This window comes from Salvelinus fontinalis, chromosome 26 (assembly GCF_029448725.1).
Source record: "Salvelinus fontinalis isolate EN_2023a chromosome 26, ASM2944872v1, whole genome shotgun sequence".
Classification (NCBI taxonomy): Eukaryota; Metazoa; Chordata; class Actinopteri; order Salmoniformes; family Salmonidae; genus Salvelinus; species Salvelinus fontinalis.
The window spans coordinates 21,166,827-21,181,726 of record NC_074690.1 but is presented as its reverse complement, the minus strand read 5'-3'; the positions used below and the strand labels follow the sequence as shown (position 1 = coordinate 21,181,726).

At 45.6% G+C, this 14,900-nt stretch overlaps 2 protein-coding genes across 11 annotated transcripts in view; one reads left to right on the top strand and one right to left on the bottom strand.

Annotated features, from left to right (window-relative positions):
- Positions 1-14,900, bottom strand: part of LOC129823903 (rab effector MyRIP-like) — a 39,394-nt gene that overhangs the window by 5,509 nt on the left and 18,985 nt on the right. For 2 of the 10 annotated variants that reach the window (XM_055882996.1, XM_055882987.1), the window contains exons 2-8: positions 13,145-13,366; positions 11,080-11,191; positions 6,236-6,316; positions 6,030-6,173; positions 5,517-5,616; positions 4,875-5,218; positions 2,132-2,299 (exon numbers count right to left, since the gene is read on the bottom strand). In XM_055882996.1, coding sequence (XP_055738971.1) covers positions 2,132-2,299; positions 4,875-5,218; positions 5,517-5,616; positions 6,030-6,173; positions 6,236-6,313 — 834 coding nt within the window. In that variant the 5' untranslated portion in view covers positions 6,314-6,316; positions 11,080-11,191; positions 13,145-13,366. Of the gene's footprint in view, positions 1-2,131; positions 2,300-4,874; positions 5,219-5,516; positions 5,617-6,029; positions 6,174-6,235; positions 9,049-11,079; positions 11,282-13,144; positions 13,367-14,900 lie in introns of those variants that run through there. The other 8 variants (XM_055882992.1, XM_055882995.1, XM_055882988.1 and 5 more) reach the window with 8 other exon arrangements.
- Positions 7,571-9,345, top strand: LOC129824593 (trophinin-like). Its single transcript, XM_055884282.1, has 2 exons — positions 7,571-7,697; positions 8,822-9,345. The coding sequence occupies exons 1-2, from the start codon at positions 7,571-7,573 to the stop codon at positions 9,343-9,345; spliced, it is 651 nt and encodes a 216-aa protein (XP_055740257.1).

Here is a 14,900-nt window from a genome sequence, read left to right as displayed (position 1 = left end):
ATGTGTGTTTTTGTCTTGTCTAGGGTTTTTTGTATGTCTAGGTGTGTGTGTCTAGTCTAGACATATGTAGGTCTATGGTGGCCTAGATTGGTTCCCAATCAGAGGCAGCTGTTTATCGTTGTCTCTGATTGGGGATCCTATTTAGGTTGCCATTTTCCATTTTGGTTTGGTGGGTTATTGTCTATGTGATGTTGCATGTCAGCACTCATTGTTTATAGCGGTCACGTTCGTTTTATTGTTTTGTATTTTCGTTTGTTCAGTATATTTCTTTGTTAAAAGAAGTATGTATTCAAATCCCGCTGCGCCTTGGTCTCCTCTCTACGACGTTCATGACAAAGACAGGTTTTAAAAAACTGAAATACCTTATTTACATACGTATTCAGACCCTTTGCTATGAGACTCGAAATTGAGCTCAGGTGCATCCTGTTTCCATTGATAGTCGTTTAGATGTTTCTACAACTTGATTGGAGTCCACCGATGGTAAATTCAATTGATTGAAAACGATTTGGAAAGGCACACACCTGTCAGGTTTTGGCCAGGACTGTTCAGGTTTTGGTCACTAGATGTCCCCAAAGCACCTTTTTTGTACCTTTTGTTTTTCCTTGCTATAATTATTGTTTGCACCTGTGTGTCGTTCCCTTGTTAGTATTTAAACCCTGTGTGTTCCTCAGTTCCTTGCTCAGTGTCTGTATGTTAGCACCCAGCCCCAGCCCAAGCCTTGTTCTGAACATATGATTCTCTTATTGGATTTTCCAGAGGTTCTCTGGTTTAGTTCTTGTGTATTTTTTAGTAGTCTTTTGAGGTTTGTTTTTCCCTGCTGTTTTTTACCACTTTGGAGTTTCTTTGTATTTTGGAGGATATCCATTTTGTGCTTCTTGGCTTTATGTTTGGACATTGTGGATTTAGATTCTTTGCCTGAAGATTTTGTTCTTTAATTAAACCACCATCTCTAGTACTGCTGTGTCTGCCTCATCTTCTGGGTTCTGACGATTATTAGTGACTGTTTCTCGCACCGGGTCCTGACACACACCTGTGTATTTAAGGTCCCTCAGTTGACAATGCATATCAGAGCAAAAACCAAGCTATGAGGTTGAAGGAATTGTCCGTTGGCACAGATATGCAAAGTGTACCAAAAAAATGTTTTGCAGTATTGAAGGTCCCCAAGAACACAATGGCCTCCATCATTTATTTATGTATCTTTTTAACCACCTTTCTATACTACAAACAATGTTTTGGTACCCTTCCCAAGATCTGTGCCTCGAACACAATCCTGTTGTGATACAGCACGGGATCAAACCCTGGCCTGTAGTGACGCCTCTAGTACTGCGACGCAGTGCCTTGGACCGCTGCGCCATTTTTGAGACCCCAGCCTCAATCATTCTTAAATGGAAGAAGTTTGGAACCACCAAGACTCTTCCTAGAGCTGGCCGCCTGGCCAAACTGAGCAATTGGGGGAGAAGGGCCTTGGTCAGGGAGGTGACAAAGAACCCGATGATCACCCTAACAGAGCTCCAGAGTTCCTCTGTGGAGATGGGAGAACCTTCCTCAGGACCTCCGACTGGGGCAAAGGTTCCTCTTACAACAGGACAAAGACCCTAAGCACACAGCCAAGACAACGCAGGAGTGGCTTTGGGACAAGTCTCTGAATGTCCTTTAGTGGCCCAGCCAGAGCCCCGACTTGAACCCGATCGAACATCTCTGGAGAGACCTGAAAATAGTTGTGCAGCGACGCTTCCCATCCAACCTGACAGAACATGAGAGGATCTGCAGAGAAAAATGGGAGAAACTCCCCAAATACAGATGTGCCAAGCTTGAAGCATCATACCCAAGAAGATTAAAGGCTGTAATCGCCGCCAACGGTGCTTCAACAAAGTACTGAGTAAAGGGTCTGAAAACGGTTTATTTCAGCTGTGTATTTTTATTTATTTTTTAACAACAACTTGTTTTTGGTTTGTCATTATGGGATATTGTGTGTACTAGATTGATGAGGGGGAAAACTATTTAATCAATTTTAGAATAAAGCTGTAACACAACAAAATGTAGAAAAAGTCAAGGGGTCTGAATACTTTCCGAATGCATTGTATGTTGAAAGAACGAACTGACAGACAGACAGACAGGCAGACAAACTGACATTCTCTTCCAGTCTGATGAGTTGTTTGTCCAGCCTCTTTGTGTCAATGTTGGGGGACAGTGAGGGGGTGCAGTCAACTCCCTCCACCCCCTGGAGTCGGTCCTCTGTCGCGTTTAACACCTTCAGCACCTCAGTGGTGATATTGTGCAGTGACACCTCCGAGTACCTCTACACACACACACACACACACACACACACACACACACACACACACACACACACACACACACACACACACACACACACACACACACACACACACACACACAAGGTTTGGATTAACACAACTTTTAGGCAAACCCCAAAAGCCTTCTGTTTATGCGTGTAACACATCCATTAATGTGAGAATAAGAGTTTTAAACGAGCAGAGAAAAGCCAAAGAACAAAGATAAATAAATAGTGTTTCATTGATTGGTTGATTAATTGGATTCATAGCGCTATCCCAGTTGCTCTTGATAAAGGCCAAGATACCAGTTAGTTTGTGATGTCACCTGCTGTAGCAAATCAGAAAGGAACTGGAGTGTGTTTTCTAGGCCCTTGTCATTAGGACTATCCTAACATGAAGCAATGGAACAAGGAAGGACAGAGGAAGAGAAAGGAAAAGACAAGTAAGGGAAAGTAAAAGAGTCTAGAGTAGCAAGCACATAGTGTTACAGCTGTTAGTTGCTTTCAGGTTAGAAATGTCAGAAGAATTGCATAGCCATATACTGTATCTCTAGAGGTAAAGCTAGGTACTTTGTTTCTTACATTCAGTATCTCCTCCTGAACACAGGGAAACCCTTTCTACAGGTTTGACTCCTGTCTTATGCAAAGTGACAAACCTGCCTGATAGCTGTTCTAGCATTAGTATCTTATTCATTAGATATTAATCTACCTCTTCCTTTGACTATTTTTCTCCAAATGTTATGTTATTATTTTCCTCTCCTCTCTCTTCTCTTTCTAGGTTCATCACCATCTCTCCCTCCATTCCACCCAGTGTGTTCACTAGGCTGCTAGTGATGTTAGCAAATAACACCTTCTTCCACAGTGTCCACACTTTCTGTTCTTTCTTGCTCTTGTCCTCCCACTGCTGCCTCTCCCATCCCACCTTCCACCTTTATCTCTGCTTCCCCTAGCCTCTTTCCTTCCTTCCCTCCTTCAAACATCATCTCCATCATCCTCTGTACCGTCGTTTCCCTCTTTCTCTTCCTCTTTCTCTACCTTTGTGTCTGTCTCTTCATGTTGCAGCTCTCCCATTTTCTCACTCTCATCCTAAAAGTCAAACAGTCTCACGTCTAGTTCGCTGATTCTATCACACCTCTTCTCGTTCATCATCCTCCCCTCCACCACCATCATCACTCCCAGGTGCCAGGGCTTCATCATCCTCCCCTCCACCACCATCATCACTCCCAGGTGCCAGGGCTTCATCATCCTCCCCTCCACCACCATCATCACTCCCAGGTGCCAGGGCTTCATCATCCTCCCCTCCACCACCATCATCCCTCCCAGGTGCCAGGGCTTCATCATCCTCCCCTCCACCACCATCATCCCTCCCAGGTGCCAGGGCTTCTCCATCTCCACTTGTCCCCTCCTCCTCTCTCCCTCCATCTCTCCCCATCTTTCTCCTCCTCCTCTCTCCTCCCTCTCCCCCTCCTCCTCTCTCCCTCCACCTCTCCCCATCTTTCTCCATGCAACTTTCTCCCCCTTTCTCTACATCTCTCTCCGACCACCTCTGTCACTATATATGATAACTTAATTATGTCTCCTACACTCCTCTCTGCTCTCTCCTCCTCCTGTTAGACGAGAATTGGGAGGCGCTAACGAGACTGGCCAGGTCTCTCAACTTGGAGATCAGTTCCTATTTATCTCCCTTCATCTCCCACAGAGCCTCCGCGACTGTCTCCTACCTCTCTCCTCCTCCTTCTCTCTCCTCTTTCTCTTCCTCCATCTCTCCTCCCTCTCTCCTCCTCCTCTCTCCTCCCTCTACCCCTCCTTCTCTCTCCTCCCTCTCTCCCCCTCCTTCTCTCTCCTCCCTCTCTTCCTCCATCTCTCCTCCCTCTCTCCTCCTCCTTCTCTCTTCCTCCTTCTCTCCTCCTCCTTCTCCTCCCTCTCCTCCCTCTCCTCCCGCTCTCCTCCTCCTTTTCTCTCCTCCCTCTCTTCCTCCATCTCTCCTCCCTCTCTCCTCCTCCTTCTCTCTCCTCCCTCTCCTCCTCCTTCTCTCCTCCTCCTCTCTCCACCATTAAAACCCACTCTATCCAGATCATCCTCTGTGGATGAAAATGTCAGCTCTTCCTTCTCTACATCCCTCTCTCTTTCTCTCTTCTCTTCCATCTCTCCATCGCTGAGACCCACTTGGTCAAGCTCGTCCTCTGTTGATGACAACTGTGTGAATTGGCTAGCCAGCATATGCATCTTGATGGTCAGCTCCTCTCCTCCTTCTCCCTCCCTCTCTTCAGCTCTCTCATCCATCCTCTCTTCCTCCCATTCCTCCTCCCCCTACCCACTCTGTCCAACTCATCTTCAGTGGATGAGAACTCTGTGCCTCTGACCTGACTAGCCAAATTGATAAGTGTTGACTCTCCTCCTCCAAATCCCTCCCTTCCTTTGTCTTCTTCTCCTCTTTACTCTCTTCCACTCTTCCTCCCTCCATCTCCACCTCCATATGCCATAACCTCTCTTCCTCCCGATCTCTTTCTCTCTTCAGGGAGGCGAGATGAAGCTTCTGGAGCTTCGACCCTTGACCCCCAACCTGACCTTCTCCTACCTCAGACTCGAAGTTGAGGGTGCTTGTGCTGGCGTGGTGGCCCAGCGAGGGTGATGGGATGCTGGGTTGCTGGCCAGCAGAGGCCTGGGCATCTGGAACCTCTGACCCCTGGTTGTTGTTGGCGTTGGAGGTCATCTTCCTGCGTATCTCTAGCAGGGCAGCGTCCCAGGCCCCCTCGGCGTTGTAAGAGCCCATTTCGTCGCAGGCGGATATCACACCGAATTCCCACTCCAGGACACTGAATACCAGCGACTTCCTCTTGGTCAGCAGGCTGGGCCGATAGAGCTGGGTGCTCTGCAAGGCGATCCAGTTCCCGTCAGGGCTCTTCAGCACTGAGGACACACCTCACACACACCAGGGACAGATACCACACACACAGAATTGTGTGGATTGTGTGACATTCACCACAGACAGACATGTAAACACACACACACACCCATGCACAGATACACACACACACACACACAGCAGATAGACAGGCGGACACACAACCACAAAGGAAGAAGCCTTTAGCCACCAATCTCTAGCTAGAGTACATCACCATCAGGTAACTCTGAAACTTACTACATAAGGTGTGTGTACTGAAGACATTTTGTAAAGATGTGTGTGAATAGTAAATTGCACTGGCCAGCAGGCTCTTACTGGAGTTGTCCAGGCGGTCAATATTCTTCCAGCTGGGTAACCCTGCCGCTCCTCCCTCCTCCTTCAGCCCCTGCTGAGAGTCCTGGGAAACCCCAGAGCACTGCATCACAACGTTATCATCCAGAAGGGAGGCAGAGCGAGACCGCCGAGGTAAATACACACACTTAAATATGGGTAAAGAGAGGTAAAGATAACCAACCAAGTCACACTCCATATACTGTATTATGTTCTGATCTTATGTGACAGACTGTGTTTTTAACAGTGTTAGCCTGCTAAGCTAAAGCCTGGTCATCAGCCAACACAAGTCTTCATGTTGGGCAAACCATAGTCTCGAGTCACCATGTCTCGTTTATCACTCTGCTTTCTGAACGTACATGAAGAAGCCTGGCTATCGAGGTTCGGCCACCTGGGTCATCTGCACACCACAATACTGTGTTAGCCCTCTGAACTGAAGCCTGGGCAAGGCTACTGATCACATCAGTGTAGTTCCCTGAACCACCTTACGCTCCATACCTTGGCGTGGACTGATGTGGTGATCTGGGGCTGGGAGCTGGGACAGCATGAAGCCAAAGGCTTTTCACCACTCTGGTTGCCTGGGGGCCAGTCCAGGTCACAGTCTGGCTTCATCTCAACCAGGTTCTTCCTCCGCCGGATGATCTAGGATGGAATTGAGTTGAGTTGAGTTTAATTGAATTGAAATGAAATGAAATGGTACTTACTTTCTGTACGATGGTTGAGGCCAGCTCCTCAATCAGCTCCTCCCCGTGGTCCCGCAAATACCTTGCTTCGCTCTGCATATCCTGGAGAGAACAACAGCGAAGTCAGATAGACAGTCGATAAATATAAAATAATAAGATCCTGTAAACCGTTTTTAAAAGTGGTTTCGGATATGCAAGATTTTACAGATTAAAGGAGTGATTAGGTGCAGAAGATGACTGTGTCACTGCTCGGCTAGTCTGTTACAAGAGGTTGCAGTACCACTGTATGCTAAAATATCTAAATGGACAATAACATAGAAGTGGGTTTGTTTAATTAGGCTAGTACAAACTAAATGGAATTATATATGAATGATCTGCACATTTAATGTGCATTTCAGCGAACTAGAAGGGATACAAATCTTGTACTGCAAAGTGGAATCAATCTTCAGCAGTCTTACTTTCTCCCTATCACCTCTGAGTTATATGAGTGACAGACTGACCGACTGACTGCCGCAGAATATGTTACCTGATTGTCGGTGTATCCCTCTGCCTTGTAGATGGCCTCATGTTCAAAAGCACTTACGTCTTTTGACTTGCCCATTCTTTCTCTGAATGGCACACATACACAATCCATGTCTCAATTGTCTCAAGGCTTAAAAGTCCTTCTTTAGCCGGTCTCCTCCCCTTTATCTACACTGATTGAAGTGGATTTAACAAGTGACATTAATAAGGGATCATAGCTTTCAACTGGATTCACCTGGTCAGTCTGTCATGGAAAGAGCAGGTGTTCTTAATGTTTTGTACACTCAGTGTATGTTCCAACATTCCCTCCATCTTGTGCCAATATCTGTTCTTTTTAAGTCTTGGTTCATATTAGTTCATAGTTCATATTTTTTTTCGAAGAGATTGTCAGTTGGATAGAGGTTTTATATATCTTAGTTATCATATGAATATCCTGTCCTAGCTTAAATAGGATTTCCTCAACATTGCTCTGATGTCCAAAAGATTTCAGATCTATATTTTGTGATAAACCTTTTAAGACGCATGCATTTGAAAATGTCTACATTGGTCAGCCCAAAATGGCTTTTTAATTCTGTCACAGACTGAATAACAGACCAACAAAAAAACAGTATGCTCCTTCAATAAAGACATTAAATACTTGCACTTGAAGTAAGAGGAAATTAGGAATGTAGAGTATATACTGTATAGTTATTTAACTACAGGTACCGTAGATGTGAGTAGCGGTAGAAGTATTGTTGTCCTTTAGTTTACTCCAATTAGGGTTGGGATGGTCGGGTACATTAAAAAAAGACATTAAATACTGAAGTCTGGGAAAGACAGTAGCCTACATTCACTATGTCTGAAAAAGTCTTTGTCGCTACAGACGCTGCCCTCATTCCCGATGCTCTCCTCATTCATGCTGCCCTCTTCACAGAGACACGACACACAGGACAGGCATGGGTCATGTTCAGCAGGCCACAATGTAGCAAAACAGTTTGAAACAGGAAAATAAAATGGGTGTTTCGTATTGGACAACTTCAGGTAGGACATCATCTGTTTCATATCTCGTTCTCCAGGTTTGTGCCCACTGAGCGCATGCAGAGCATTCAAACACACAGAAACACTTCAAAAACCTCAATAATGGTTCAAAGAATTTTGAGTATGACAGTGAAAAAATACTCTCATAACATGAGCCCACATTGCTTGATTAAACAATGATACTGTAGGCTCAGAGTAATTGCAGTCGAATTAGGGGTTTGCCTGAGCAGAGGTATTTTCTGTACCTAGTCATAGATTCTCAGTCTTCTTTGAGCTCTATTCACGTCCTCGAGATATGCACACAATGCTGTGGTTATTTATTGTTATATAACTGCCTTACTGGGTCTTCTGTCAGGCCTTATCAGCTTTATCCCTGTACTGTGCAGGTCCAGTGTGGAAGTAGTTCAGATTGGGGAACAGTAGGGTAATCTGCAGTCCTTTTGAAAGGGAAGGTGGTTGAGTGACATGAACTAGATTTGAGACCAAATTAGCGACTCTATTGCTAACTGGCTGTGTCCACACACCATGCACACACACTCTTTCCTCCACCTCTCTCCTCTCCTCCTCTCTCTCCACCTCTCCTGCAGGTCACAGAGGAGGACTGAAGGGACTATAATCCAGACAGTCGTGCAGCAGCAGCAGTCTGTTATCTACAGTGCAGCTCTTCCTCCATTCTTAATGCTGCCTGGCATGACTCAATCAGCAGCCTCCAGCCTGCTTCCCTAGGCTCTCTGTGTGCTCTGCAGAGGTAGTTAGACAAATTTCAACACACTCGCTTGATGAGTAACCGTGCTTAATAAGGCCCTAATGCCTAGGCTTTAGCTCAGTGGACTAACAAAGTATTGTCGTGACACACAGATCCAACCCAGTCAGTCACACTCGCTATGCTTCAATCAATCCTATGGCCTAACCAAGCCTCTTTGTATTGCGAGAAAGCACATTTTGGATGACTTAACTTTGAACTTCGAGCTGACATTCATTGTTGTTTACTGCTACAAATTGGCTATGCAGAACTATGCTACCATTCTCCTTCTTGTGGTATTTGGAGAAATCCCAGAGCATATTGAGTCACTAACCTATGGCTCTCTGTGTGCTACGGCTCTGTGTGCTACGGCTCTGTGTGCTACGGCTCTGTGTTCTACGGCTCTGTGTTCTACGGCTCTGTGTTCTACAGCTCTGTGTTCTACGGCTCTGTGTTCTACGGCTCTGTGTTCTACGGCTCTGTGTTCTACGGCTCTGTGTTCTACAGCTCTGTGTTTTACGGCTCTGTGTGCTACAGCTCTGTGTGCTACGGCTCTGTGTGCTACGGCTCTGTGTTCTACGGCTCTGTGTTCTACGGCTCTGTGTTCTACGGCTCTGTGTTCTACGGCTCTGTGTTCTACGGCTCTGTGTTCTACGGCTCTGTGTGCTACGGCTCTGTGTGCTACGGCTCTGTGTGCTACGGCTCTGTGTTCTACGGCTCTGTGTGCTACGGCTCTGTGTGCTACGGCTCTGTGTGCTACGGCTCTGTGTTCTACGGCTCTGTGTGCTACGGCTCTGTGTGCTACGGCTCTGTGTGCTACGGCTCTGTGTGTAAGAGGTACATGTTATGACAGCTTACACCAGCAGTGACGACTAAAGCCTCTACAAAAAAATTCGGAAGAATTAGAATCTCAAAGAGCCAGTGGAGTTTATGCATTAGTGATACTTAAGATTGATTATTCTATTGATCACCTATAATGAACAGTGGAATTACAAGCAAAGGCTTGGAAATGACTACCTAGAAATAACAACATTCTGCTCTAGCACGTCAAACATGGTAGAGCATCCTCCTCTGAGAGAGAGAGAGAGAGAGAGAGAGAGAGAGAGAGAGAGAGAGAGAGAGAGAGAGAGAGAGAGAGAGAGAGAGAGAGAGAGAGAGAGAGAGAGAGAGAGAGAGAGAGAGAGAGAGAGAGAGAGAGAGAGAGAGAGAGAGAGAGAGAGAGAGAGAGAGAGAGAGAGAGAGAGAGAGAGAGAGAGAGAGAGAGAGAGAGAGAGATGACCCCTGCTACTGCAAATAGCTCCTGGCCAAAACAGCCCTGACGGTCCTCTCCCTGAAGGTTCTGGATGTTAGGAGGCTTTATGAATATGGTAGAAGGCATTATTACACATGCACAATGTTGTCAAGCACCTACACTAATAATAGCACATATCTGATGCATTCAAGTAGCCTTCCTACCTACACACGCATACACTCTGAGATAAAAGGTGCTGTCTAGAACCTTAAACGGTTATTCAGCTGTCCCCATAGGAGAACCCTTTGAAAACCCCTTTTTGGTTCCAGGTAGAACCCTTTCAACAGAGGGTTCTACACGGAACCCAAAAGAGTTCTACCTTAAACCAAAAAGGATTCTACCTGGAACCAAAAAGGGTTATTCTATAGTGACAGCCAAATAACCCTTTTGGAACCCTTTTTTCTAAGAGTGTACATTAGAGCTGTTTGGTAGGGGGACCTCGGTTCGGTCTGCACTGTGAACCCAAATGAATACATTAAAATAAAACATTAGGCCTATAGGCTATGCATGCCTATGCTGTGTTGTATGCCATTGCCTCGTGAGTAAATCTGAGCTGAAAAAAAACATTCTAGGCTTTCCGTTAAAACAACGTTGTAATCAAAATTTGAATCTTAAAACACCGTAATGGGTATTGGACAAATTCTCATACACTGAAACTAAATGGGTCGTATATGTACTTTTCCAGTCAAAACCTTCTCAATCCTCAGCAGCACTGATAAGCTTTCACTGCTTTGACCCTCTTTCCTACTGATGAACCTTTTGGTCTCAACCACCCTGCCTCCCTTCACATTTTCTTTAATATCATCTATGGACATAGATATTGGGACACCAGTGATGACTCCCCTCAACCTAACAGAAGCACCAGAGACATGGCTTTTCATCTTCTTCCCATTAAGCTTTTCCAGTAGCAGAATCTTTCCTTGCTGAGCCTGGCTACCACAAAGTATTAGCAATCTACTTCCAATGAACCAGGCTTGTTTGACTTCAGCTATCTCTTTCTCTATGGCATTGGTTAATTGGATAGGGTGTAAATGAGGCCCTGTGGTCTCATCAAACACCATCACCACTTTCCACTCCGACACATTGTTAGTCTTGCTTCCTACCTTGGCCCTCTTCATGCTTTCTTTACTAGACACTCTACTGCTTTCAGTATCATGCTCTCTCTTCCTCTTATGGCTTTCCACTACCGACTGTTCAGATCCTTGACCCTCATCCTCCCGATCCACACTCTTACGGTCAACGCTAATGTCTCGTTTAAAGTAATAACAGCAGTATCAAACACCAGTCTAGTACCTGTGAGTTCTCCCAGCGTCCCGTGATCCACCAGGTTTTTCCTGTATACTGTCTTCAGCACCTTGGCACTGCCAAACTTCCTGAAGCAACACTTCACATTGTTGTAGAACCACTCCAGAGAACAGAGAGAGAAGAGAGAGAGAAAAGAGAGAGAGAACAGAGAGAGAAGAGAGAGAAAACAGAGAGAACAGAGAAAGGAGGACTGTTGAGATGTCAGTTATACTTAGTGTATATAGCAGACCAGTGTTGACATACCATCTTATACAATGTTTTTTCTTCAGTTACTCTAGTTGCGCTTGATTACGATTACCCACAGTGGGTGGTGTTAGTACTTTTGGGAATCTTCTATTGGTTACATTGCGCCAGGTAAGTTATTATGTGCACTCCACTAACAATGTGTAGCGTGTATGGCGGTCTTGAGTGTGTGTTACCACATCCTCTGAGTCAAGAGGTCCATGACCCTGAAGGCAAGGCACACACACACACACACACACACACACACACACACACACACACACACACACACACACACACACACACACACACACACACACACACACACACACACACACACACACACACACACACACACACACACACACACACCACACACACACACACACACGTCCTCATTTCACTTTGTTGAACCTCTGCCAACTTACTGTGGGAGACCTCACTCTTCTGATTGCAGACATTAGTGGTCAGCTGTTTGTTCACCCGCACCCATCTACCTGCAATTGCTAATAACCCATCCGCAACCACCCGACTATATGTGATAAAGTGAAAATCTGACTCCCGCCCCCAACACTAACCAGTAAATATAGAAAATGTGCTATAGACTACAGTCAAAGACAGCAGAACAATATTTTGACAGGGGGAGCAGATTTTTGGGGGGGCTGATTTAGATAAGTTTCTGCTTATAATTTCTGACATTTTGGTAGACTATTTGTTTGTCAACTTTCTCTTGTATATGTTGCCCTAGAAGACTAAATAAACCATTGCTCATCAGAATAATGTAATAGATCGATAGAATGAATTCTTCAATCTAGTTGACAAACTAACATGATCCAAGCACACCAAGACAGTCATGAAGAGGGCATGACAAAGCCTATTTCCCCTCAGGAGAATGAAAAGATTTGGCATGGGTCCTCAGATCTTCTAAAGGTTCTACAGCTGCACCATCGAGAGCATCCTGACTGGTTGCATCACTGCCTGGTATGGCAACTGCTCGGCATCCGACCGCAAGGCACTACAGATGTACGGCCCAGTACATCACTGGGGCCAAGCTTCCTGCCATCCAGGACCTCTATACCAAGCGGTGTCAGAGGAAGGCCCTAAAAATAGTTAAAGACTCCAGCCACCCTAGTCATAGACTGTTCTCTCTCCTACCGCATGGCAAGTGGTACCGGAACGCCAGGTCTAGGTCCAAGAGGCTTCTAAACAGCTTCTACCCACAAGCCATAAGACTCCTGAACATCTAATCAAATGGCTACCCAGACTATTTGCATTGCCCCCCGCCCCCTTTACACTGTTGCTACTCTCTGTTATTATCTATGCATAGTCACTTTAATAAGTTTACCTACATGTATATATTACCTCAATTACATCGACTAACCGGGGCCCCCGCACATTGACTCTGTACCGGTACCCCCTGTATATAGCCTCGCTATTGTTATTTTGCTGCTGCTCTTTAATTATTTGTTACATTTATTTGTTATTTGTATTTTTATTTTATTTTTTAACTGCATTGTTGGTTAGGGCTTGTAAGTAAGCATTTCCCTGTAAGGTTTACACCTGTTGTATTCGGCGCATGTGACAAATAAAATGTGATTTGATTTGATATGTAATGTTTTCTCTGTCATCTTCCTAATTCTAACCCTAACACTAATTCTAACCTCAAACCTAAACCCCCTAGAAATAGCATTTGACCTTGTGGGGACTAACAAAATGTCCCCATTTGGTCACATTATTTTTGTTTACTACTCTTTTGGGGACTTCTGGTTCTCACAAGTATGGTTAAAACACACTCACCCCTGCAGACAGAAACACACCCTTCCCCACTGACCTGCCCTCCTGGCACGCTGAACAGACCCAGGCTGTGTCTTTCTTGCTGTAGGAGCACCAGGTCTTGCAGACGTTGTACTGGCAGTCCAGACACTGGCACATGCAGTTGACCAGGAAGGTGAAGTGAGAGCAGCAGTGTATGCAGCAGCGCTCGTTGAAGCGATGCTGCCGGGAGAGCAGGGAGCAGCGACTGCCCTCCTTGTCCAGCTCCTGCTTCAGGTCACTGAGAGGATGAGATAGAGCGAGGGAGGGTGGGTGGGGGGAGGGAGGATGGGGAGGGAGAGAGAGGAGGAGAGAGAGGAGATGAGAGAGAGTGGAGAGAGAGGATGAAAGAGAGAGAGGGTGAGGGGTAAAGAGAGAGTTAAGGGGAGAGAGGATGGGTGAGAGAAAGGAGAGAGGTAGGGGAAGGTGAGAGACGGGATGAGATGAGAGAGAGTGGAGAGAGAGGATAAAAGAGAAAGAGGATGAGGGGTAAAGAGAGAGTTAAGGGGAAGAGAGGGGGAGAGAGGATGGGTGAAAGGGGGAGGATGAGAGAGATGCTGATCTCCTGCACCATGGCCATCTGGATTATCTCACTAACAATACACCTACTTATGTACCTATGCAATACATGAACCACAGTTTTAGGAGGAAATGTGTATACAGTAATGTTGAAAATCAGAACACTGTCAAACATCACAGCATAAGAGGAAGAGTAGTTTCACTCATTCCAAACGTTCCATTCACGTTTGACTTCTGAATATTTTCCAAAGATGTGTATCCTCTCCCAAAAAATTACAACCTTTCTTATATACGTTGATTGTACAAAACATTATGAACACCTGCTCTTTCCATGACAGACTGACCAGGTGAATCCAGGTGAAAGCTATGATCCCTTATTGATGTCACTTGTTCAATCCACTTCAATCAGGGGAGGAGACAGGTTAATTAAAGAAGGATTTTTAAGCCTTGAGACAATTGACACATGGATTGTGTATGTGCCAATCAGAGGGTGAATGGACAAGGCAAAATAGTTACGTTCCTTTGAACGGGTTATGGTAGTAGGTGCCAGGCGTTTGTGTCAAGAACGGCAACGCTGCTGGGTTTTTCAAGCTCAACAGTTTCCCGTGTGTATCAAGAATGGTCCACCACCCAAAGGACATCCAGCCAACTTGACACAACTGTGGGAAGCATTGGAGTCAACATGGACCAGCATCACTGTGGAACACTTTTGACACCTTGTAGAGTCCATGCCCTGACAAATTGAGTATGTTCTGAGGGCAGGGGGGTGCAACATTAGGAAGATGTTCTTAATGTTTTGTATACTCAGTGTAAATTGTTTTAACCTTTATTTAACTAGGCAAGTCAGTTAAGAACAAATTCTCAATTACAATGACGGCCTACACCGGCCAAACCCAGACGACACTGGGCCAATTGTGCGCCGCCCTATGGGACTCCCCTTGATGGCCGGTTATGATACAGCCTCTATCCGAACCAGGGTGTCTGTATTGATGCCTTAAGCGCTGAGATGCACGATTGGACGGTTGAGCAAGAAACTAGTCTGTCACTCTGTGAGTGACAGTTCGCTATTATATCTCCGCACAGAGAGAGACAGACAGAGACAGAGAGAGACAGACAGAGACAGACAGAGACAGACAGAGACAGACAGAGACAGACAGAGACAGACAGAGACAGAGACAGACAGAGACAGAGAGAGACAGAGACAGAGACAGAGACAGAGACAGAGACAGAGACAGAGAGAGAGAGAGAGAGAGAGA

Excerpts from the sequence above, each read along its gene's own strand:
- LOC129824593 (XM_055884282.1), top strand. The coding sequence starts at position 7,571 with ATGTCTGAAAAAGTCTTTGTCGCTACAGACGCTGCCCTCATTCCCGAT. Across the intron at positions 7,698-8,821 it reads CATGTTCAGCAGGCCACAAT|TCACTAACCTATGGCTCTCT; the intron begins GTAGCAAAACAG and ends GAGCATATTGAG.